Genomic DNA, 26,814 nt, shown 5'->3' with positions numbered 1-26,814 from the left:
CTCTTCACTAATTTTCATTGCCACTTTAAGTAGAGTTTGGAGATCCCTCTTTGAAAAATTCAAATGTGAATCTGAATGTGAATTTCTGTCATCTAGCTAAACCAAGGACTATTTGTTTCCGCACAAAAGATGCAGTGGTTCAACAAAATCCGTTTTAAAATCCATTTAGCTAAAGTAGTGCAAACCTTTATGTGGATATGCAAATCTGTTTACACATGATTTACATAGATATAATCCAGTTAAAGAGTAGTCAAGAGAGGCCTGCACCAGTTTAGCTAAATCAGTTTAAAAGCAGATTTTAGTTAAGACACTGCAACTTCTGTGTGTATCCAAGACCCTAGTTCTATAGTCCTAGAACTTTTCCTAGGCCACTCGGGGTAGGTGGTGGTGTCAAGAAAATGGCGGTGACGTGACAAAGAGAAAGCAAGATCTGTGGTTCTTGGGAGACAGGCAGGTCAGGGATTGCTGCAGAAGGAAATCTAGGTATCACACTCCTTTATACAGGTCCCTATCTCCCAGTCTGAGAATTGCCCTCTGTCTGCCACTGTATACCACACCTTCCCTCATGCTGTGAAACAATGAGATACATACATCATAGTATGTTTTTAAAAGGCCACAACTTTATTAAAACCCTTAACTAACCAAAGTACTTGGAAGGGCTGTTCCAGTGAGGATTTGAATTAGACACAATGGCCCTGGATTCCACAGACCCAAGGTGGGTAAGAGGGCAATGCCCCCTGTACACTCTCAGGCCTGCCTTGAGATCCTGGCTGGATCCCTTGAGATCCCTTCCTCTATGTAGGAGGTAGGAGAAATAAAATGAAGGGAGTCACACACTGAACAGACATGGAGACATACACCCTCACTGAATAATGTTGTTCTGTGGGCCCATGCCCAAGCATCCCATTGGGTTACAGGAACCTCACATCGAACACTTTTTAACTGACCGACTGCACTGGAACCTGCTAAAGGTGCAACAATGAAATTGAAAGCCCCCAAACTCAACCTCCTAGATGCTGGAGGGAAGGTGAAAAAACCCACTCATCAGTTTGCCAATTTTGCCATATGGGAAAAATCCCCTCCAGACTCCAAACAAAAGTATGGCCATCAACATAGCCTCTATATCAAAAGAGATCAAGCTCATTAGATATGGGTGGATAACGGCAGGTCTCGAACACAGTCAAACTGATGAGTCATCAGCAGAAAGCGAAAGAGCTCAAACTGGCTACTACCAGCAGTAAAGGGAAAGAGAAACTACCCCATTCTACCTATCCCAGCAGATAAGAGCCAATCAGCCAGCCCCCACATGCTCCACTGTCCAATGGCAGGGGGTGTAAGGGAAAGAATATGAAGGCAGGAGGTGTCCCCATTGCCTCCAGACCTATCAAAGCTGCACTCTGGTAGTGAGGAGAGCACTGTCACAGTGGGAAGGATGAGATAGATCAAGGCTGAGGGTTCTCAGGTTCCACTAATTTTATGTAATAAATATACATGAAACAGAAGGAGGGAGTGAAAGTTCACTAAAATCAATTAACATTTGAATAAGCTGTAACAATGACCTATGTGTCATATAACTGAGCCAACATTAACAGTATCTTCTTGTTGATTGCATTTGGCTATTACACTCAGACTATCAACTTTTTATTTCTATGACGGTTTTTCAAAGTTTGCCTCTCAAGGACAAACTGATCTTGCCTCTTGGTTTGTCCCTTTTTTGGCAACCAGCTATAAGAACAATTCATCTTTGACTATGGCTCCCCCTTTGTGTCATATCAGCAACTCAGCAGGTAATAAGTTTTTTTCTTTATTATCTTTTACCTGAAGTAAAGACATCTAACTAAACAACCTCTTCATGTTGCATATCCAGATATCAGTCAGAACTCTCCAAAGAGGTATTTCATTTAAAAATTACAGGAAAAAAAAGAATAAAAGGATAAAAAATATATCCCTGATGTGAACATTGACGGAAATTCCTTTAAAATGGCATTATACTAACATCACAAGAAAGAAAATAATTATTATTTAAGGTATGAGATAATCTTAACAATTTATTACTATTGTAGAGTTCATAGTCTCTTCTGATCCATCACCAAGCATCATAAAGAGTGGTCTTAAAAATGGAGTCTTTCTTACTTTTTGTCTATTTATGTCCTGTCTGAGCCAAAACAGAATTTTTCTCTGGTCTCTGAGAGCCTTTTCAACTGCTAGTTCCTCATCCCAGTCTCTTTTGAAGTTTACTGCTCAATTATTGCTTTTTCCTGGACTTCAGAATTCAGCACTTCAGACATTAGCTTTAGAAAAAGTAGCGTCTAGAAGTTCCAAATCACAGAGCAGGACTCCACTATGCTAGTTATGTAACAGAGCACATCGCTCCCCCAAAATGTTACAAAATGCAGTGTTAGAAAATACAGTAAGGCAAGATGTTAACTAATACTAGTTTTCAAGATGTAGCTGTACACTCCATAACTAAAAAGCATGGGAAAAATCAAAGTTGATAAGTACATTTGTCCTTTTCTTATAGTTTGGTTTTTACTCTCTACTCTTTACAATACCCCTCTTAGAAATTTGAAAACAGTATCCCCATTCCACTTCTCTCCAAAAGGTTTTTTTTGCCCTATTTTTTTTCTTTTTAAAATTGCTTCATTTCATTTTCCACACAGAGACTTAGTGCGCAGCAAGCCAGGGTGTGAATGAATCTATAGCACACTAGCTAGTTGCACACTAAGTTATTGCGTGGACCCTGCTACAGCATACCAAAAGTTCCATAGTGTGCTCTGACATACTGCACTCTATGGATCTTTAAGTCCAGTAGCAGGGTCCCCACAGTGACTTAATGCCCAACAGCCTAGTGAGCTGTAATTTCATTCACACCGGCTTTCTGCATACCAAGTCTTCATGTGGACAAGACCTAGTACTTTCTTTGTGTACCATCACCACTGATGCGATCAAAACAATTTTGAACAGAGTTTTCTTTACTTTGTGCTCCCTAGCTTGTTGATTCATTAGTATCTAAGTATACTAATGTAGGACCACTATAAAAAAACCTGCAAATTTCTTTAAAATCAGAATGTATACATCTTATTCTCGGATTTAAAAAATTAAAATGAAAACAGAATATTCCCTTGCTCCTAAAAATATATTTTAACGCACTACTCTGATTTTTGAAAAAAAACTTTTAGCTACAAGTTAGTAACATGTTGAACTTGCCTCTTCAGAGATGAACGTGTTTGCATAAGAGTAGATTGATTCATGGCACGGATCCAGCCATTCATATCCTCTAGGGTATCTGCACTGAAGTAGTATGTGCGCATTCCTGAATGCTCTGCCTGAGAGCCAATAATAGAACTCTTATTATAAATATATGCCCTCATCCCTGTGTGAACAGCCTGTAAAAGCAAAAAGCAAAGACAAATTAGACAAAACTGTTATTCTGAGCCTAAAAATTTATTATAACTTGAGTGGTTACCTTAAAAAAAAAAAGTTATGAGTTCTCACAGTATCCTCCTGTACCTAAAATAGAAGATATCACACTACTATAACCACAGCAGTGAGACAAATGTTGAGTTTTAATGTCACTTTTTAATTTTATTTGAGATCAGTTAATGCTGTGTAGTTCCTTTCCCTCTTTTTCATATCATTAAAATAACACTGCAGCATTTTGTTCTGTTTTTCATACCAATAACTGGAGCTTTTGTTTTACTTCTATCTTACTTGATACATTTTATTTGCTGTGAACACAATACAAAACAAACTAATGCATTTTTTAGCAAGAATTGCTTAAGTGAGCCGATTTTCCTAGATCACATCATGAAGCAATCTGTTTAGAAGAAACACAATACAAATCTTACCATACATGTTTTTTAAACTGGCATTTTAGGAATAATTGTATTGTATGTTAAGACCTGTAGGTTAAACAATATACTTTTAAAAATCACTAAATTAGCTACAAAAACTCTAGTCTTGATGATAAAGTTAGCAACATTTATTGAATTATTAAAGCACATGGTACTGCATTTCAAATGTTAGCACATGGAAGCTTTTTGTATGCAATATCTCAAAACCAAAACGATTTGAGATATTTAGATATATGAAGCTGACAGGAGCTAAGAATTAAACTTTAACACTCTGACATTTCTATTGTTCTTATGTACATAATTTTATATCAAATGTGCGTTTTCATTATTCTAGTCTAGTTAAGTTTAGTCAGATCTTACCCACAGTTCCATAGAGACATGGTACCTACATTACTAAATAAGTCTCATCAGATGCTCCTTCCTGAATCAAGCTACAATATTTCCTGTGTGTTACTTTATAAATGCACTTTAAAAGTAGACAATCGGAACTCATCTGATACTGTTAACAGAATTAACAGCAACTGACAGCCAGTCACAGAATCGTAAGTGAGGGCAGCAATTTTCAAGTTTTCTCTATACTAGTTAGTACTTCAAAAATCCTCTATTTCGGCTTGAGAAGCTTTGATTTTATTTGGTTATATTTATTTAATCACAAAAATCTATTAATCTCCCTCCTTTTTGTTGCATTTCCAAGCACTGGAACTCTGACTATAAAACTCCATTCATCTTGTAAAAAGAAAAGGAGTACTTGTGGCACCTTAGAGACTAACAAATTTATTAGTCTCTAAGTTGCCACAAGTACTCCTTTTCTTTTTGCGAATACAGACTAACATGGCTGCTACTCTGAAACCTGTCATTCATCTTGTAGGCTCATGCAATCAATATTTTGAGCACATTAGTAATTTAACTGTTCACAGTTTTTGAACAAACTACAGCTAGTATCAATACACACAAATACGAACTACACAAAAGCTTTTTTGAACCAAGTCAATTTTTCATTCACATATACATATGTATAAAACAAACATTCCTTTTATTTTAAAAGCTACATTCCACATATAATTCTTATAGTTGGACTTGTGTTGTGATGGAGTCTTTCCCCCCTTGTTATTCTACACTGAAAAATAACCTACCATCATACTTGGCTTTAGAAATACAAACAATTTTGACAGAACACAATACGTTTGATCTTGTGTGAAGCTTCCTACATGATTTGTTATATACTCTGAAATTGCTGAGTTAGTGTTAACATCAGACTCTCACTTCAGCCATGTGCAAACTTATTCTAGAATAAGGGGTTTCCCCACTATTTCAGCACTTCATGTTTTGTAGACACTTGCTCCCTTCCTTTTTACCCAGAATGGCTGCCAACATTTGAACATGGTCTTTCACTCACCTACATGACTGCTACAAGGGAACCCTCTTATTTCCTTTAAGACAGCTCTATCATATATTTTGTTCTAGTGCAAGTCTTTTGGCTGCCAGCTCCCATCTCACTAGGCGGGAAGGTTGATTGGACCAGCAGTATGTTATAGGACAGCTTAGAAAGAAAGGGGACAGCACATGCCTGGGTTCCAAGGCCTTCCACATCCTATTGGCCAGCCAGGGGGAGGGGAGAGGGTGGTACAAAGAGGGAAGCTGACTGGCCTCTCACAACCCCCTAACTTCACCATTAATTTAATCTCTACTAAGGTTTTTGGGGGCGCCTCGGCTGCCTACCCTCCCTCCTTGTAATCGTAGTATAGTAGCTGTGGTTTTGGATGCACAGAGTCTGACCACTCACCTGTTTTGGGATCAACAACAAATTTTTTCCATTGTGCCAGTCTGGCAGAGGCCTGTTGGGTTTTTGCACCTTCCTCACAGTAAAATGGAAGCATAGTTTTGTTCAAAAGAAGTAGGACTTAGAAATTAATATTAGTAATTTGTAGGAATGTTTAGTTCATTGCAACTTGCTGCCTCTGTCCAGTGTGGATAAAGGCCAAAAGGGCCCATTCCCAGAAGTAAGAGACCTGGAATTTCGCTGGTGGACCTTGCGACTATGGCAGAAGAGGAGAGTTGAAGGCTTTGCAGATTGAGGTCCCTCTTTGCTAACCTCCTGCCTTCCTTGGAGTGGGGAGCATGGGAGGATTCAGAAGTGAGTTGAGTCCTAAAGATAGGGTGAAGAGGGTCTACCCAAGTTATGAGGTTGTACAGTGGGAGCCATGCAACCTTGCACTGAACATACTTAAATACCTGGTACGTGAGAGTCACAGGAAATGAGACATGCCTCTCCCGAGGGTTAAGTTAATAAAGCTGAAACCTGCTGTGTAAACTGAACTCTGTCTTCATTCACCTGTATATACTAATTAATGTGGTATGTCTTTTTCTCCCATAGAATTCTATTACACTCTCTCTCAGAGTAGCCATGTTCAGCATGCAACTGGAAGAGAGTGTAGGACACTATTTGCCTAACAAACTGTATAAGCAGCAAGCAATATGTATGTGGCACCTTTCTCCATTCAAAGACTGAAGAAATTATATGTATAGCCTCACAGAATGAGGAATAAAGGTGTCATGCTATTATCAACAAACCCTGACTCTCAAAAGAGTTAAGAGAATGTAAAATTGGTCAAAATAACATTCAAACGTATTCCAGATATCTATTAGTAGCATGTCAAACATGCAAGAAAAAAAACACAATCTCATGCTGGTGTCTGATGGCTGTCACTGCTTGCAGACACAGAAGAGTTTGAGAGACTTGTTTTTTATTTTAAACCATTGTTAAATACATGAACATACATAACGGGGGAAAATAATATTGGTACCTATTTATGCATTCAGATGCCTTATTCTGGACAGACACAGGAAAAGGAAGGCCCTCTCCCATAAGGCACAGAAGGAGAAATGGAGAGCAAACCCCAAGAGCATACCAATAAGGACAAGACAAGGACAAAAAAAGTTGAAGTTAAAATAGTAAAAGGATTCAGGTTTTCAAGGACTATATTTTAATACAAAAGTACACTGATTAAAAGTAAGTAATATCTACTATTAAATGTCTAGAACCATTACGTTCATAGATAGAAATACTAAACTAAGAGAAAGTCACAATTACACAGAGAAAGTTAGCAACTTTTTACGCATGCCTCTGAAAGTCAGGCATCACAATGACTTATGAAAATACAGAAGACTAACTCCTCTTACTCTTAGGTTGAAAAGTGTCAAATTTATGGAACACTTATGAGCCAAAATTAAGGGAATATCTAATCCCTCAGCTAGACTGTGAATCACTTTCCTGTAAAAAAATCATCAACATTATGTGGAGAGGGAAGAGGAATTAGATGCAACAACTCTTCAGGAAATCTAGAAGCTGAGACCACTATTTTCCCCCTCCTCTTCCTCCATTCTAAAGTCTGAAACAGTCCCTTTCAGGTATACAGAGCACAGCATTTCCTCAGTTTACATAATGGTAATAAATCCATTAGACAGATTTAAGGTACACAAGCTACCAGAGAGCCTAAAAGGAAAGTTTCCTGGTAGCGTATGTGCCTTAAATCTGGCTATTGGATTTATATATAAAGAGTGAAGTATGTCAACACCAACTTCAGGAAGTAGCGAGATACTGTGAGCAACTGACAAAGATGGCAGCCCAGATCCCAACAGGTCTCAGCAATGAAGAGCAGCTCCACATAGTAAATCCTGATTTCCACTAATAAAGGACATTAAAATACCCAGAAACAGTGCTGCAATGGCCTCTATTTTACAGGCAAAAATTGGGATCTCTCTCGTTTCTTTGTTTCCAGTGCTAAGAGATTATAACTCCCTGTCATAGAAGTTATACGTTATAGTGCCAGTGTAAAAGTAGAGTGTCTTGGTAGGGCTGATGTCATTTGTGATCTCTTATTGAAGTTTTATTACTACTCCATCTTATTCATCTTCACATTATTGGACTTAAGGCAACAAATCATGGACATGATTCTGCAGGATCAGAACCTACGCTTGTATACTTGCTTGCAATGAATTGTTCCTTTGCCAAAGAAATGATAGAAAGCTCTCCAATTTCTCAATCTAGTATAATGGAGGAATATTCCTAAACTATTTTTTAGTATTATATTTGGATAAACTTAAAAAACATTCCCTATGAAAATACTTTTCACACACATGAACAATCAAAAGTAATCTTTTCTCAGGGAGAACTCTCCAGCTTTTAGTACGATTTTAATACTCTGTGTTTTAAACTGTTTAATACTAAGACCAGCTCAACAAACTAAATACATCTATCAGAAAATAAATGTTTAAAATGGAAGCTGGCCAATAATTAAACTCATACTTATACTGTAATTGGCATTTTGCACTAATCTAAATAGAAGACAGACCATGTTTAAAATATGACAGGATACATTTTCCACTTGTTCAGGACTTCAGTGGGAAAAAAGTCCTAGCTTTATTTTGGGATTAATCTTGTTGTGTTTTCTATTTCTAGCAGCATTTAGTTATGACATATAATGTTCACCCATGCTCTGGATATTTAAGGGTACTGAACAGATTAGATAAATGTAATGGCTAGTGAGTGATGGAATTCTGGTAAGGCAGTGCTCTTGAACTTCTACAAGCTGACACGTGATGCTGTAGGTGTGGAATTTGAGACAGTCTCACGTTATCACTACTATAGAAATCCTAGGAAATCTATTCTTGCCCCTGCTATAAACTTTGTTCTGAGGTAAGAAAGCCATGGGTCCTGGCTTTAAACCTGCATTCAAACATCAGATAAAAGCTTAAGTAGAGTCAATTCCAGCCCAACAAATGATCTTTTACAAATAATACAAGGCAATCTATGTATGCATGATTTATTTTATGAGTTCTCCAGTAATAACATAACACTGGCTTTGCAATAAAATCCTACATGACATCAGGAGATATTGTCCCCCATTGTTTGGTGAAGAGATCATTACTAAAAGTCTTAGTATAATGGCTTATAGTGATTTTAACCAAATGTCCTCACCGTAACTGAATGTGGTGGATCTTTATCCATCCAGCAAGAAATAGGGGATAGAGCTCCTTTTAAGGTTCCCACTGCAACTGGATTACAAGGTAGGAGGAAAGGGGATGGACTTACTTTAGCTGAGCCAGGAGGTGGGGGAGAGGGGGAACAGGAAGTGGATGGACAATGTGGCAGCACTTACCTACCACGTGCACCAGAAGAGAGGGAAGTATTTATACTCCGTACATTTGGGAAGGAACTCTCATCAATCACCAATCAGTAGCACCCACCTTCCCACCCATGAGATCAGAATAGGACTGGGCTTTATCATCATCTGCTGTAAACATTGTGCTAGTTCCTTGGAAGGAATTTTTGCTTCACAACCAGATTGGCTGAGGCATGGTGGGTTTTTGATTTTTGGGTTTTTTTTGTTTTTTTTGTTTGTTTGTTTTTTGTTTTGTTTTTTTTTTTGTTTTCTTTTTTTTTTGTTTTGTTTTTTGCTTTCCTCACAGCGAGTCAGGGCGAAGTACATGAGGAGGATAGGTCAAGATGTGGCAAACTTAGTAGGTGGCAGGTGTCCAGTGCAGGTATTTATTACAGAGGGGATATGGTTCCCTGATGAACAGGAATTGGAAGGGGATTTAAGGTATAGCATCCCTTAAGGAAGCTGGAAAAAGAGGAGTTGGGGCTCCTAATGTCCAGTACAGTGGGAAGACTGCCTACCCCATTTTCCAGCCCCTCTTAACCCTCATTTGAGGAGAGAGTAGTGGTGTCTCAGCAATGGAGTGGGACCAAATTGGGTTCCAGATAAGTGTAAACAATTAAGGAAAGAACAATGACCTGAACTGTATGATTTATTGCTGGGTATTCCCAGATATGTTAAGTGACTATTAAACCACATGCTTTCTCTCTTCTTTTCTTCCTGCATGGCTGAGTCTATGACTATATTATGCTGAAGCCCAGTTAGGATACTCTAAATCATTTGAGAAGGAATTTTGACAGAACTTAATTGCTTCTGAAATTGTTATTTAACAGTAAACATAAACATGGCAAACTGCAGAACTAATGAGGAGTGATTCAAATTTGTTGATCCTCCCTAGGTAAAAGCACAAGGTTAACAGATGTAGGTGTCAATAGCAACACCAGTACTTGCATACTGGAGATGATGTCTGGCTCTTGAAACCCATCTAAATTATTTTTTTCTTTTGTAATAGTTTTACATTGGTTTACAATCTTATAACTTTATCATAAAAATGAAAAAGTTTCCGAGCAGCATTTTTTCCACTAAAAAGGTATGTTTTAGCTAGCACAACTATCCTTAAGAAGATAGTCCCTTTGCAACTGTTTCTTATTTTATACTTCAGGAGATGTAGAAGCTTGGACCTCCATTTTAACCTCTTTTTCCAGTATTTGCTTCTTCCTAGGGAAAAGAACCTAAACGGAAAAGGCTTACTGAATCATACCTGTTAAATGCTGGAGTGAAGATTCTTTTACAAAGGTTCCTTTGTAATTTTTCCTGTTACATGGTGTCTGAAGCTACATCTAACTACAGCACTTGCAGCTGTGCCACTGTAGTTACTTAGGGTGGAAATACTCTAAGTCGATGGGAGAAAGCTCTCCCATCGGTTTAATAACTCCTGCCTTCACGAGAGGTGGTAACTATGTCGGTGGGGGAAGCTCTCCTGCCAACACAGCGCTGTCTACACTGGCTCTTAGGTCGGTGTAACTTACATCGCTCAGGGGTTACACCAAAGTAACCTGTAGTGTAGACAAGGTCTCAGCTCTCCATATCTATTTATTTTTACAAATTTGCAAAAATACACTAAATGTTTCTAGAAAAAGTGCACTGGATTTGGTCACCATGCCCTCTTCTTTTATGGAACCAGAAAACATTTGGGATAAAATCCCTTTCCTCCGTGGTGAACTGGAAATGGTTCTATGGCTCCTACATATAGAAGGGACAGCCTGTCGCAGCAAATGTTTGTGACAAGAATCCCTGAGGAGGAAAAAGGAAAGCAGGGTGGAATGGCACGATGGAGGAGAAATGGATGAAATTACCCAATGTTATAATTTGTAATATGCTCCCATGCAGGTCAAAAATGGGAGAGATGATCACCCAGGGGAGGAAGATGGGTAGTGTGGGGTTGCTGAAGATTCCCAAGGTAGGAAGGGTTCTTGACCTTCAACCAGATAATCAAATTGACACTTCAATGATAATAAGGGTTGGGTGGTGGTAGGGGTCACAGCAAGCAGTCTCTTCTTCTGATACCCGTCTTTTCTTAGGTGGATCAGCTGGTCTATGAAAGCCGGAGAACTGGACCAGATGGATCTCTGTTCCATTTGTGATCTACTACATTGTCTTTCATTTGCAGGAGTTTACAGAGAATGGCCCTTGAGACCTTTAAGGTGTGCACGATTCTTTGGTGGACTCGCTGAAAAGTCTCAGTGTGAAAAGGAAGGTTTTCTATGATATTTAGATCTCCCTAAGACATGCCGATAGCTGCAGCCAAGATGCTTAATGAATAACGACAGCAGTAGAGATAGAACAAGCTGCACTGCTGGCTGCATCTAAGGAAGTTTGCAGTGAGGTCCTCATTAAGAGCTAACCCTCAGTTTTGATGGCCTGAAACTGTTCCCGATGATCTGGGGGAAGATTATCAATAAAAGTGTTTTATTTGCTGTAATTGGTCTGATTACACTTTGCCATCAGAGCCTAATAATTTGCTATTCTAAACCACAGTGTTGAGGAAGAGAGTCGTTTTTAAGCCCAAAGAGATCAAGATGCTTCTGGTGTGATTGTATGGCATAGACTCAGTATGGTACTGTTTACAACGTTCATTAACAGCTTCCACACAAGCAAAGAATTAGGAAAGGGGTGTGAAAATAAAAACTCAGAATTCTTTGGCAGAACAAGGTATTTTTAATCGGGTTGCTCAAGTCTACCGGATCGTTTTGACAGGATCCAGTAGAGCCTCATTTACTGGCGTAGCTATTCAGTCAGAAGTTGTCATGTGGAGTATATACAAGAGCTTAAGTTGTGACCCTTAGACCTTGTTCAATGGGATCCGAAGCAAGGCAGCAATCCATTTAGTCAGCTCCTAAAACTGTTTAAAATCTTTATCATAAGAGTGTGTAGGAGGCAGCACAGCTACATCTGGAGAAGATGAAGAAATATTAGTTTGTGGTGTCATATCCTTATCCACTCTAGTCTCTTGCTCTTTAGAAAGCTCCTCAAGAAGTTGTGGTTGTTTTAGCGAGAGAGATGAAGCAGATGATTGCCTTTCACAATATTCCCCACAGGAGTAGCTAGGATCCCTCAATATTGCTGATGGAAGGCTGCCCATGGGACCCAATATGGCCACTGAGGAGGACCATAAGGTAGAGGGGGACGCATCCAATGCTGCTCAGACTCATAAGAAGGGGCATGAGATTCTCTTGCCCTTTGGGCTTTTTCTCAGGTAAGGTGCCTGGAAAGATGTCTCTAGGGTGGTAAGTGGGAGATCCCTGTACAGCGATATGGGAATCTAAAGAGTCCACAGTATAGTATAGAGGAGGAGCAGACCATTGTCTGGTTGATGGAATGGTACCAGAGAACCAGGGCTACCAGAAAATGGTAAGGCTTCAGAGACCCTGCAAATCTCAATACTGACTTCTGTTAGATACCCATTCATAGTGGAGACTCTGGCTCATCAGACACTAACAAGTCCTTATAGAATCTGAACTTCTTGTGCGTAAATCTGCATCTGGATTAGACGGGGCTCCACAGTAACCAATGTCAAAACTGAGAGTGTTGGTGGTAGTATCTCTAGCCGTACCTGTCTAGAGGTATCAATGTTGCAGTCTGGGTCACCTGTTTAGATACTAGAGGTACTATAAGGAGATCCAGAACTACTCCTCCTAGGAACTCTAATGGCACCCTCTGTGCTCTTATCTTGCAAAGACCTAGGTACTAAGGTCAACGGAGCATGGTGCTCACTCTGAGGCTCATGTCTGGGCCTGTATCTGAGGCAGATCGGAGGAGGGAGTGCTCCAACACGAGGAGCCGAAGTTTAATCTCCCACTTTTTACAAGATCTGCCTTTAAAAGCTGAACTGAACTGAATTTAGCTGGGATGCAGGTGTTTCCCAAACAACGGATACACATGTCTGTTGCTGACCAGGACAGCTTCCCAGCAGGTAAGGCAGTGCTTTAATTCCAGGGACAGCAACATGCCAAGTTGATGATGCCCCCAAAAGCAAACCTCTCAGAACAGGGACCCCCAAATTATAACTAAAGTAGTACAATTATCAAAAGAACTAAACAAGCTGAACTAAGAAGTTGAGGCTAAGCTGAAAGCTGTTTGCCTTTGCAGCTCTATATATTCCTGGTAGAGGGCACATGAGCTTCTAACAGGCATTGCTACTGAAAACTGCCAATCAAAGGCACATGTGCACCTGAAGTGGAACACCTGTAGGGACACTACTTGAAGAAGAAATATTCATTTATTTAAACAAATCAATTTCAATCCATTTTCCAGAGAAAATAAACCTGAAATCAGCAACAGGCAGTCTGAATTGCTAAAACCCACAAATCAAGAAGAAAGAAAAAGCTCTGGGTGGGCAGATTTAAAAAGCTAAGTCTTTCTGTAATTCTTATAAGGCAAAAGGATGGAAGAAAGTTTCTTTCTAGATCATTTGCATACCACTTGATGAAACTGTGCATGATTAATGCTTGTAATTTACTTTGATGGATTCAATGTGTCATGTTCTGTTCCAAGTATCTGTATATTTTAAAAATATAACCTGCATTGAAGCCTCTATAATTTGCCTTAATGCATGTGCTCAGACATGTAGTGAGCTGGAAGCAGGCTTTTCCATTACCAAGAATAGGTTTATTTTCTTTTGTTGCATTTTCAAAGATCAATAAATAGCTAGAGCAAACCATAAATCATTCAACATAGAATTTTAACAAAGAACACTCCTTATCAAAACAATAGGTGTACTTAAACTACATGGAAGGCAAAATTAAAATGTTGTTCTAAGTAGAACCTTAAACAACTATAGCTTCAAGACTCTATTTAGTAGATAAAGGTGGCTGTTCTTATTCTCTAAGATGAGGAAATTACAACATGAGTTAAGAGATAAAAGGAGGAAATTAATTCTTTTGAACTATTATAGAGACTATACTAATTATCCATTTTTTGCAGAGAAAATAAATGAGAAGTTTAATTGCCACAATGCATTATATTACAAAGCAACTAAAGTCATGGCACTGTCATTTCCTCTCCTTGTCAAAACTTAGAAGTGGTTTTATTGCAAAGCAAAAAAAAAAAAAAAAAGAAAAAGAAAAAAGAAGTCATCCCCATCCACAGAAAAGCAAAGCATTCTATAAGGGAAAAAGTCAGTATTTCTCTCTATTTATAAGAGAAATGGTAAGGTTTGTCCGTTTTATTTTCTGATATTTTACAGACAGAAGATCATTAACCACAGGCACATACTAAAGCAACAGGGAAACTTACAGCATAGCAGAAAAATGAACTATGATAAAACTATTAGATCCAAGAAAGAACTATGTTAACATTGTAAATATGTATGAAGTAGATCCGATGTAAAAATAAAACATTCATTTTTACAGTTATTTAAAAATGGAGACATTGTTATCGTTTCCTCTAAACAATGTCTTCTCTTATGCAAATAAACATTTTTAAACATCTAGTGTATTTACTGCTGAACATAAATCATAAGCTTTGTAATTTATTTACTTGTACCTTAAAGGAATACTTGCGGTTTATGCGATCTTCAGGTCCAATGGGAGATATTACATAACTAGGTAATGGTATGCTACCCAAAACAGTTTCTTCTCTGCTGTCTGTTGAATGAAAGAAAAATCAAAATGATTCAGGGCACTTCTACAACAGGCGTAAACAAACATATTCCCTTGAACAGTGGTTCATATTCCCTTGAACATATTCCTAAAACAGTGGTTATCAACCAGGTGTACACATACCCCAGGCGATATACAGAGGTCTTCCACAGCGTACATCAACTCATCTAGATCAGTGTTTCTCAACCTGGGGCACACGACCCCCAGGAGGGTCACAAGCGCATGGCCAGCATTAGGAGTTGGCAAGCAAGGAAATTGCTCAGGGCCCCATGAATACTACAATATGCTTCAATACTACAAAATTACAATATGCTTCAGCTGCAGGTGGTGGGCTCAGGCTCAGGCTTGAGCACTGGTTGGTGGGGCTTGGGCTTCAGACTCCTGAAAGCAGTCGGGAAAGGTTGAGAATCGCTGCCCTAACATATACCAATAACAGTACCAACAAATGGGGAAAACAAGTGCTTATTATATGAAGTAATGCTACCAGAACTCTTCCAGCAAACCAAACTTTTCCCCTTATTTTTATTTAGTCAGAAGAATACAATTCCAGAACAAAGCTCCCACTGATGTCCCTTTAGTAACCAAACGGCAGAAACACAGGAAAGTGGAAAAGAAGGCCACCAAGGTGACAATGAATTAAAGAGGGACAAAGCAGAGAAATAGTCCTTGCTCAGCTTTCCTTTAAAATCTACTGAGGCAACAAGGGCCTACTGATAGGCAGCACTGTCTCCACTTAGACTCCCCCTTGGATCCATTCCTAGTAAGGCCCCATGCATGGGGACTGGCAACCCACGTTGTCCTGTTTCTTCTTCCTTCCTGCCTTTTTACTCACTCATGCGTGCAATGTTCTCAGATCAATATACAGTAAACATTCTTAAATTTTTATTTTTATTTTTAAGATCAAAATAGACCATTATGATCATCTAAAACAATTTCACTCAGTGATTCTTATGTCTAACCAAATAATTACTATAGTTAATGGACATTCATTATTACTGGCACTACATAGAGGAACAATAGCCATAAATATGAATAAATAATACTTGGCACTTCTATAAAGCATTCCAAATATTTCAAAGCACTTTATAAACAATGTACTTAATCTCAACATCCATGTGAGTTAGGGAAGTATTATCCCCATTTGATTCAGGAACAAACTAAGGCATATGGAGTAGTTGTGTGATTTACCATAGATCATACAAAAAACCTAAAGGTTAAAAACTGGAGCAAGAGTCAGGAATCATGGGTTCTATTACAGACTTTGCCACTGATTGTGTGGCTTTTGGCAAGTCACAATCTCATTGTTTTTCCAGCTGTACAAATACTTACCTTCCTATATCACCTGGGTGTTATGTTTATTAATTTTGGTAATGTGCTTTGAACATGTAAAGTGCTATAAAAATACAAAGCAGCAGCATCTATCATCTATACCACTGCTCGAAACGCATGTCTCTGGACTACCCATGTCTTAACCATAACTTTATTCTAATAAATGTGAGAAACCAATACAAGCAAGCAAACAAACAGTAATGTTGCTTTCTAATGAGGTTTTAAGTCACAATTTAATGTTAAACAATTGTTTGAGGGGTAAACAGTGGTGAAAAAGTTTAACAGTTTTTTGAGCTCTAAAGAGAAGTTCTGAAGAACAAATTAGAATATTTTTCACAATGGCCTCAGTTTCACAAAAACTTTCAAAACAAAACTACATTGTCTACCCACCTTTGTAGTAAAACAAACAATAATCAGACAGCACAAACCATCGTCTTTTCCATAATCTCATTCCAGAGCTATCCTGCAAAAGCAAGGAATTTAATATAATTTTTTCAGTTCAAATAAAAGCTCATATAGTGTCTGTTTTATCATCTAATTCCTACAGTGCTCTAGTAATTAACAGATTATCACAGTTGTCCCAATATACAATATTAATCATTACAAAAATGAATATTTTACATTTGCTTGGAGAAACATTACGCAATTATAGCATCATCAAGGATAATATCTAGTTACAGGACAAATCTTCCTTATGTGATCCAGGACAATTTTCAAAAAAATTATTTTTATTCTCTAACTAATCTCAAATCTGAAGTGTACATGGATTGCGCAGTATGGGTAGCTGCCATGTATTTTCCTCACAGATCTATCAGGCAATTAGGATAATTAAATGTGTATCAGGAAGTGATACTCATTCCAAGGATTGCTTCTTGACAAAGATGAGTATCAGCATATAAGCAGAGTGAACAAGGAAAACTTAATGGAACAGCAAAGAAAAGCATAAAAAAACTGTAAATAAATCGAGACAAATTTCATAGAAAACACAAAAAGGCTAAGATACACTTCCTAGACGATTCTGTCACTAACCTTCAAGGTAACTTAAAAAATCTATTTTGAATACACTAGAGCCTATGAGGACTTAAGCAGTTGACAAGATTTTCAATAGAATATGTATTATCAACTACAGCACAGAGATTTGAAAAGCAATTACAATTTAATTTTTTTGTATGAAACAATTCATATTTTAGGAAAGAAAGTAGTTTTGAACATTGTTAATACATTTTAGGATGAATTGACACCTCTTAACCACATCTGGATTGTTGATTTAAGATAAGATTTTATAAGTTAAAAAGAACAAAACTGTCAGTTCCATACTGGAAAAAAAGGAAAAGGCCTTTATGATCTAGATTATTGGGCCTGTCCCGCCCACTGCAGCTGCCACTGGGCATTAGGGGTGCTATCAGGGCCAGGAGACTAGCTAGGCTAGCTCCCCTTTGCTGGTAGTGGAATGTGAGGAACGTGGATTGATACAGTTTATTGCCTAAAGAGGTTAGCCATCATGGCTCCTAGCCTCACCACCTTTTAATCTAACTGATAAATCTCCCAGTGATGGGAGGGGGCGCGGCTAGGTTGATTAGCAGTGTAAGGTCTTGAAGGGAATTTTTTCATATGGCAGAACTGGCAAACTGCGGTGTGGATTTTTTTCCACTTACTATGACATTCAGGAGGTCTGGTTCTGGGGCATTTAGGTTACAACTGCTGCAACACTGGCAGATTCCAGTGTGATTGGTGGGTTAAAAAGGATCTGACTAAAGTCCTGTAACCTACAGTGGGCTGCTCAAGCAATAGTCCTGGTATGGTAATACATGATGAGAGGGCTGGCTTCTTTCTTGCTCGGCTTGTGGCTCCCCTTATCTTATCCCTCCTACCTCTACAGTGGAGGATGGGAAGGAGTCAGGACTCTGACTTTGAGTCAGAATCCATTGGCAGTCTTTCATAATCACTCTCAGATTTATATACAGTAGAGTCACCGATGCCAGTTGAGATCCACACTGGAATAATCCTGTCGGGTATGTGCAGTGGTTACCAGAGTTAGGTAGCAGTTTAAAATAAAGTTGTGGCTTCCACATTTAAACAAATACTATAGCATTTCTCTCATTTTTTCCATGTCTAAATCAAACCTCTATGGAAAGCCTAAAGGCCTGACTTTTAGAGGTGATGAGCACAAGCAACTCTTCACTGAAGTCAATAGGAGCTTCAGGTTTTCCACAAAATTGAAATTCAGGCCCTTCAATTCTTTTACTGTTATCTAAAAAGCTTTCATAGCTATCTGATATATTCTGTTGCACATTCCGCAATACAAAGAGAAACAAATAATCTCTCACATACCTGTTTGTGTAGCCAGCCTCTCACCACAACAGGAACATTAGGGTTCCTCTTGATAGACTGGTCCCTCTTTCCAAAACTGTGAACTTTATTGTCAGATTTTAAAACCTGAAAAGAAGCACATTGCAATAGTAATAAACATACTGAATTGAAGTCACATTGGTCAGATTACAAATAACCAAGGCATCGTTTCATATTTTGTTACACAGTAATGAAATAGTTCTAGCACTCTTCAAAGGCGCACCTATATTGGCACTGGTATTTAATTAAGTAGTTGAGGAAAGTCAGCTTCCCATTATCATCAACATATCAGTACCAAATGCTGTTCCAATTCCATCTGAATCATAACAGCGCTGGTGTCCAACTTTTCCAATTTAAAAACTGGGTGACTGAGCAACAAAATGGCAGGTGAAATTCAGTGTTGATAAATGCGAAGTAATGCACATTGGAAAACATAATCCCAATGATATATGCAAAACAGTGGGGTCTAAATTAGCTGTTACCACCAAAGAAAGATCTTGGAGTCATTGTGGACAGTTTTCTAAAAACATCTGCTCAATGTGTAGTAGCAGCCAATAATGCTAACAAGTTAGGAACCATTAGGAAAGGGATAGATAAGACTGAAAATATCAATGCCATAAATCCATGGTACGCCGTGTACCTTGAACACAGTGCAGTTCTGATCACCCCATCTTAAAAAAAAGATGAATTGGAAAAAGTACAGAAAAGGGCAACAAAAGCTATTAGGGGTATGGAACAGCTTCCATGTGAGGAGAGATTAAAAAGACTGGGACTGTTCAGCACAGAAAACAGACGACTAAGGGGGAATATGATGGAGGTCTATAATATGGTGAATGGCGTGGAGAAAGTGAATAAGGAACTGTTATTTATCCCTTCACAACACATGAACCAGGGGTCACCCAATGAAATTTGTAGGCAGCAAGTTATGTTTGACAGGTTATGTTGTATGTTCCCTGCAAACATAAGGAAATACTTCTTCAAACAACACACAGTCAACCTCAAGAATTAATTGCAAGGGGACGTGAAGGCCAAAAATATAACTGAGCTCAAAAAAGAATTAGATAAGTTCATGGAGGATAGGTCCATCAACATCTATTAGCCAAGATGGTTAGGGATGCAACCCCATGCTCTTGGTGTCCCTAAATCTCTGATTGCCAGAAGCTGGAGCTGGATGACAGAGAATGGATCACTCAATAACTGCCTTGTTCTTTTCATTCCCTTTGAAGAACCTGGTACTGGTCAACACTGGAAGACAGGATACTGGGCTAGATGGACCATTGCTCTGATCCAGTATAGCCATTCTTCTGATGGTATAATATGATACTAAGTGTCTTATCTTTACATTAATTTCAAATGCCCTAATGTTTGTCCAGAGACTCTCGCTGCTGCTTAATACTGCCCAAGTGTTCCTTGGGAAAGAGGAAGACAATCTGTTTGTTTGTTTGGGAGATAGCCAAAAATGTCCACTTCTGAGTCTGTGGAGGAGCAGGAGTGATTGAACTGCTAGGGATGCATGGAATAATCAAGTCTAGCTCTGAGTAAGAGTGGATCTGAGCTTCTGTTAAGACCTTGGATGTCGCGTCGTCATCCCCGCACCCTGAAGACACGTAGATTATTGGAAGCAAAAGGTTCCACAAAGGAGAAGATCCTGATGATAAGAAAGAATCTCTGTGGGGCAAAGCAAAAGTGTGGTAAAAGGGATTTAGAGTAAAGAGGACCTCAGTAAATCTCATTGGAGGAGCACAAGAAGCAGAAGAGATTCCACCCAACCAGTTCACCCAGCTCCATACCAGAGCCCATGCTGCTGCATTGGGGGAAATGCTGCACCTGGTAGGCTTCCAAGAGCACACAGGCTCTCTCTTTTACTACGATGCGGACAGAACTGTAGTAGAGTTCCTCATAGGGCAAGAGAAGGACTGAAGGATGTTGTAAGGTGATGATGGACATCAGTTACTGGCAAATTGGAGAAGGGGATGAGAAAAGTCTCCTTCCCACCTTACAACAGAGTTCTACACACCAAAGTTACTTACATGAAGTAAACTGTTAAGTCTGTCAATTTTCACAGTGCCCCTAATTGTCTCTACCAAATCAACAAAAGCAAAATTTAAAAAATTAAATGACATTTTAAAAAATCGTAATAAAGAAGTGCATAAAATAAATACAAAATGTAAGTATCCACAAGTGTGACTGAAAAAATTTACCATGTACCTCAAGTGGACATTTAAGTTTACCAGTTTAAGATGACAAATTAATCTATTAGTATACTTTTATTGTTAACACATTTGGCTTTAAATGCAATACTAGTGACTGACACATGACAACATGTGCATTGGTCTAGTAACCTGTAATTGCATTATTACACTCTGGATCTAAAAAGTGTTTTTGGGTTTTTCGTTACATGACTTACCTCTCCCCAGTAATCAGCCAAGAAAAATAATACAACAGAACTCAAGTTTTCTGCTGATGCCACATCAACAAAGAGGTTAACTCAGTAAGCACTCTTTACAATCAATTTGGCAAAACCCTTTCTTCTTTGTCTTATGTGTCTCCTGCAGCATATAATAGTAAAACACTGTGTGATTTACTTATTAACCAGTCAGGATGCTTTTACTATGTAATTAATCAATTGTAATAAATAAATACAACAGTGTGTGTGTGTGTGAGTGTGAGAGAGAGAGAGATGTTGGTCCTGAACCACGGAGGTATAACTATCACTGCTTTAGATACTTAACAGGTTTTCCACTTTTCCAATGAGGGAGGTTTGAGAAGTGAAAAGGCCACAGACAAATTTAAGGCTTCATTTATATTTCTTAGCTAGCTCTTCTATTATTTTTGCTTCCTTACGGTCATTTCCCCCTCATCTTGTATCTTTTAATTTACTGTAGTCTTGGAGATGCAACTAAAGTAAGTTTGGGTTTACTAAAGTAAAGCACAGGTATATTTTGCGCCCTCAGAAAAATGATCATTTTTGTCATATTCTGTACCAGTTCTGCTTGTTGATTTTTTTCTATTATTTTTGTTATCTAAATGTTCCAAATGTAGTAGTGGTGCAAGCACTAATGATAAATGAGGATAAAGTGGAGAAGTGCCTAAGATAAAGGAAGAGGAAGTGATGAGAACTAAAGGGAAAGTAAATGGAAATCCAAGTTAAAATTTCCACTATTTTGCAGGTGATTTTAAAGTGCTTTGGACAATCATATGACCTGTGGGAATACTAGTATTACTTACACATACTTCCACTCCTTAGGAACCTCTCAAATTCTGCATTTCATCGCATCAATAATTTTCAAAATTCTCACCTAAAATTGTCATCTACTTGGGGGCTTCTGAGCTGTCCAAAGCTTATTTAGTTATTCTTGGTTTTTTTTCAATTTTGCATGGGTGTAAGATATTTTAATATCATAATTCCCTGGAAACACATTATTAGACTTCCAAGGTGAAATCCTGTCTTCACTGAATTCAGTAACAAAATTCCCCTTGACTTCAAGGGATCCAGGGTTTTACCACCAGACCAAATTTTATGACTTTTGTCTTACCTTGGAGCCAGGTTTGGTATCTACAATGGATGTAGTTACTACAGTGGATGTTTCACTGACCATGCTTGAGGGTCTTTGGTTTACTTGTTGCTTGGACATGTGTGAATTCTGCCTAGAAAAGAAAGAAAAGGTATTTTTAAAACACAGTATTTAAAACAATCAGCTTTTGCTTTTTTATATATACACGCTTAAAGGATCACTTGGAACACCCGTTATTTTGGTACTAGGTATTTTCTAAGAAGATATTGCCAATGGTATTTAGGGGATCATAATTCTTTATTGGTAACAAAAAAGTAACAGTAGTATGATACACTATTCCACACATTGAAACATTTTTCTAATGTCTGTAAAAAGGAGCTGAAATATACATCCATAATCATTAGCTAACCATTAACCACATGTATATTACATATACACTTCCAGGCAAAGCAAGTATGTAAGTAACCTATTCCTTCCAGGATAAAAAGACAAACACAGTAAAGACATAATCAGGTCTGGAATCATCATGGTTTAAAAGGAAATTCTATTTTAATTTTCTAAAGACAGAATTACTGGTGTAAGTGGTCAAGTATCACCTCTGCTATGCTAGACTAGAAAATGGCAGAACAAGATCATCTAGTCCTTCAATATCTAATGATACTAAAAGAAGCATAAAATGACTGTACATAGTGAATGACATGGGACATTTCTAACAAATTAGAAAGGTTGCTTTGCTGGTGAAAAGTGTTATGTCAAAGCTAAGGATTATTTTTCTTACATTGTTCTCCAATGTTTTAACATGAGAAATATTTTGCTTTCACAATGCTGTCAAGCTCAGTGAATGCCTGTGCTACAAACAGTTACATTATATATTGGTCCTACAAATTAGACTACCTAAAGATTGGTCTAAAAGGTATACTTGACTTGAGGATGAGGATTTCACCGTAAAAGGTGTTACACAAACATAGAAAGACAATCTAAAAAGAGAAAACAGCTTCTTGTTCACTAAAATGTATCTGTGATAAAAACAAGAAATCCATGCCACCCGCCTCAACAGGTATAGTTCTTTTCAATTTACTATGGCATATGTCATATGCTCAAGCTGAAGCAGCTAAAGCAGGAGGGGAATAGCTAATTTTATTCAATTGGAGAAGAAGAGCACTCAAAGTATGCAGATAGTAACAGATAAGTTGAAGGAAAAAATATCAACAAAATATTTGATAAATATATTTTAGTCTGGAAAATTAAAAATTATCCTCAAAGGGTGCATATTAAAATTCTGTGGAATTTTCTCAGCAACACATTGCTTCAGACTCGATTGTCATACAACCTCTATTTCATTAAGAAGCTGAAAGTCTAAGTGCTATGCTTTCATAGGCCCCGATGCTGCAAGTTGCTTCACAAGGGCAGAGCCTTGTGTCCACACAGAATCATCCAATCTGATTAATAAAATTAAGGGGCAGATCCTCCACATTGGCCAGAGAGAGAAGATGGCTAATATTTATAACATATCACTGAATGAAATGGGCATGTCCCTTAAGGACAAAACAACACCCTAGAGGAGGAACTCCTTACAGATATTTATCACCAAACCTATTGCCCATTATTCCTCACAAGAAATGCACACTTCTTACTAAGCACAGCAGCCATATATCAAGCAAGATGAGCACACTCAGCTACTTCTACTGGATTTGCTCCAATGGTTTAGTTTACTCTGTATGTAGAAGGCAAATGATCTATTTTCAGAGCTTTACCTTCAGTAAAAAAAAGTAAGATATTTCAAATGCACAAACATGTGCAATGTCTCTTTTCTGCCTTTGCTTGTGGCATGAATAAATCTTCACACACTCTTTTATTCCAACAGCATTCACAATACACCTTTGGCTGGGTGGATTTCTTTATCAGGAAAATGCCCAGCTTGTTGCGTCATCCATTTAACTAAGCTGCCGTTGTACTCTTTTGCCACTAATTGGCTAAATGCAACATCGGCGTTCCCGTTTAAATTCATCTTTACTTGGTACCTGTAATCGAGCCAAAATACCAACTTTGACTGCAAGCATTTAGCCTGACGACAGCATGAGCATGAGGCTGAGCAGCCAGAGATAACTGCTAGCTGGTGCAAGCAAGAAAATATTCATATTAATGTATGCACTAAGGTTACACCCTTAAACAGTGGTGAGCTGGAGCCGGTTCGCACCGGTTCGCTAGAACTGATTGTTAAATTTAGAAGCCCTTTTAGAACCGGTTGTCCCGTGAGGGAGAACCGGTTGTCCTGTGAGGGAGAACCAGTTCTAAAAGGGATTCTAAATTTAACAACCCACCATAAGTGGCGCCTTAAGTGCTGACTCCATGGGTGCTCCGGGGCTGGAGCATCCACATGGAAAATTTGATGGGTGCAGAGCACCCATCAGCAGCTCCCCACCCCGCACCTGGCCCCAGCTCACCTCTGCCTCCTCCCCTGAACATGCCGCCCCACTCTGCTTCTCTCCCCCGCTCTCACCCCGGCTTCCCGCAAATCAGCTGTTCGTACGGGAAGCCGGGGGGCTGAGAAGCAAGCGCAGCTTCGCGCTCAGGCCGAGGGAGGCGGAGGCAGAGCAGAGGTGAGCTGGGGCGGGGGGGATGCAAGGAGGGCCACCCGAGCCACAGCAGGTTACCCAGAGGGGTGGGGGTGCAGGGGAACCGCTCTCTGCCCCAGCTCACCTCTGCCTCCCTGGGCCTGAGTATGAAGCCAACGCTTACTTCTCAGCCCTCTCAGGCTTTCCACGTGAACAGCTGATTTGCAGGAAGCCGGGAGGGTGGGCCGAGAAGCAGAGGGGGGTGGTGTGTTCAGGGGAGGAGGCGGAGCGGAAGTGAGCTGGGGCCGGAGGTGGAACTGCCAGTGGATGCTCTGCCCCCACCAAATTTTCCCCATGGGTGCTCCAGCCCCAGAGCACCCACAGAGTCAGCGCCTAAGGCACCACTTTTGATGTGATCAGTGGGGGGGGCGGCCACTCCCCCTGCTCCCCCCAGCTATGCTCCCCCGCCCCAAGGAGCCAGAGGGACCTGCTGGATGCTTCCTGGGAGCTGGTAAGCACCGCAGGTCCTCTGGCTCTTAGGGGTGGGGCGGGGCAGGCACCCACCACGGTGGCCCACGAGACCCTCCTGCCCAGTTCTGGGGGCTGTCAGGGGACAGGGGAGGGGGTTGGATGGGGCAGAAGTCCTCGGGGGGCAGGGGTGGGCCACAACCCCCTTGTAGGGTGAGGAGGGAACCGGTTGTTAAGATTTTGGCAGCTTATCACTGCCCTGAAGGTCTATGTCACAACTACTCCAGCCCTTGGACGGAGTAAGCCTGTAAAATTAACAGTGGCCAGAATCATATAATGTAATAATTTTGCAATGAAGAAAAATTATTATTTTTTGTATTATGGTAGTAGCTACAGACCGCAAGCAATATCAGAGCCCCATTGCACAGGGCACTGTACAAACACAAGACAGCCCCTGCTCCGAAGAGTTTACAATCTAATGCATCCGATGAAGTGAGCTGTAGCTCACGAAAGCTTATGCTCTAATAAATTTGTTAGTCTCTAAGGTGCCACAAGTACTCCTTTTCTTTTTGTAAATAGGTAAAGTAACAGAGATAGGAAAGTGATACACAGAGAGGTAAAGCTTAACCCCCATTTTCAAAAGTGACTTAGGCACTTGAGAAAATTTTAAACTTGGGTCCATGGTTTCTCTTAAATGAAGGGAAGCATTACAAATTTCTACATTCCTTTGTCTCTCTCAGTAGCCCTTAATCTTTCTGTAGAACAAAAGAGGAGAAAGCTATGCCATATTGTAATTTTCTCTTGTAAAGTGACCTGAAAAAACAGAGGGGACAATCTTAACATTTCTGCTGAATGGAGCCCTTAGTTTTCTATGTTAGAAAATTTCAGAATACTGTTTAACTGGTATTCTGAATAGATTTAAACAAGTCTTCAAAACAAAGTGTTTTCAGTTTTAAATTTTCATATAATATTTCAAAAAAATAGGATTTTTTGCTAATCGGTTATAAATATCAAATAAAAACATGGTAATTTTCTTAACTACTCTTATGATCTTAAAGATTTGTTTTAAACTCATTATGTTCTAGTTATACATCAATTTTCCTCAGTTGAGTTTCTGGGTCTGTATCAATTTTGTTTAAATGGTTTTGTGCTTTTTACATATTTACATTGTTTTTATATTAAGTGCCTCACAAAAAGAGTACCTATTGTATCAGTAAGACTTTGTCTAAAATGTTCCAGTAATGATTAGCTATTGTAGTGTACTGTAAGCTTTCAAAACCACTTTATGCCCTGTAGTATATTAGTTATACAGATGTAAGCGAGTGGGGAAAGAAGAGATTGATATGTCAGTGTCATTTAAACTTTTTTGTAGGTCTGGTAAGCTAATGAAAGCCCAAAACTTTTTTCCTAGGTCTGTTTATGCCACAGGAGAATTGATTGTTCAGTAGGAAAGAGGGAGAGAGGACATATCAAACAGGAAGCAACAAAGAATTATTGTTTGGTTTGAAGGAAGGTGGGATTAGTAAGTCTAGGTCACCGGAGGACAAGAGGAATGCCAACAGTAACAAATAATTGTATTGATACAGGAAGTCAATTATCTTGTTCCAGGATCAAGATAGAACTTGTTTATTAACATAATAAAGTTAAATGAAACAAACTTTAAAAAAAAAGTTTTTTAATGTAGGTTTTAGAGTAGCAGCCATGTTAGTCTGTATTCGCAAAAAGAAAAGGAGTACACTTGTGGCACCTTAGAGGCTAACAAATTTATTTGAGCATAAACTTTTGTGAGCTACAGCTCACTTCATCGGAATGCATCCGACGAAGTGAGCTGTAGCTCACGAAAGCTTATGCTCAAATAAATTTGTTAGTCTCTAAGGTGCCACAAGTGTACTCCTTTTCTTTTTTTAATGTAGTAACAGACCACA

At 39.0% G+C, this 26,814-nt stretch overlaps 1 protein-coding gene across 7 annotated transcripts in view; it reads right to left on the bottom strand.

Annotated features, from left to right (window-relative positions):
- The window catches only part of PLEKHA7 (pleckstrin homology domain containing A7), a 298,007-nt gene that overhangs the window by 81,289 nt on the left and 189,904 nt on the right, over window positions 1–26,814 (bottom strand). For all 7 annotated transcript variants that reach the window (XM_038406267.2, XM_038406259.2, XM_043516488.1 and 4 more), the window contains exons 5-9: window positions 21,888–21,999; window positions 18,334–18,438; window positions 16,393–16,465; window positions 14,558–14,658; window positions 3,208–3,386 (exon numbers count right to left, since the gene is read on the bottom strand). In XM_038406267.2, coding sequence (XP_038262195.1) covers window positions 3,208–3,386; window positions 14,558–14,658; window positions 16,393–16,465; window positions 18,334–18,438; window positions 21,888–21,999 — 570 coding nt within the window. The remainder of the gene's footprint in view (window positions 1–3,207; window positions 3,387–14,557; window positions 14,659–16,392; window positions 16,466–18,333; window positions 18,439–21,887; window positions 22,000–26,814) is intronic.

This window comes from Dermochelys coriacea, chromosome 6 (assembly GCF_009764565.3).
Source record: "Dermochelys coriacea isolate rDerCor1 chromosome 6, rDerCor1.pri.v4, whole genome shotgun sequence".
NCBI lineage: Eukaryota > Metazoa > Chordata > Testudines > Dermochelyidae > Dermochelys > Dermochelys coriacea.
This window is presented reverse-complemented; position numbering and strand designations above follow the sequence as displayed.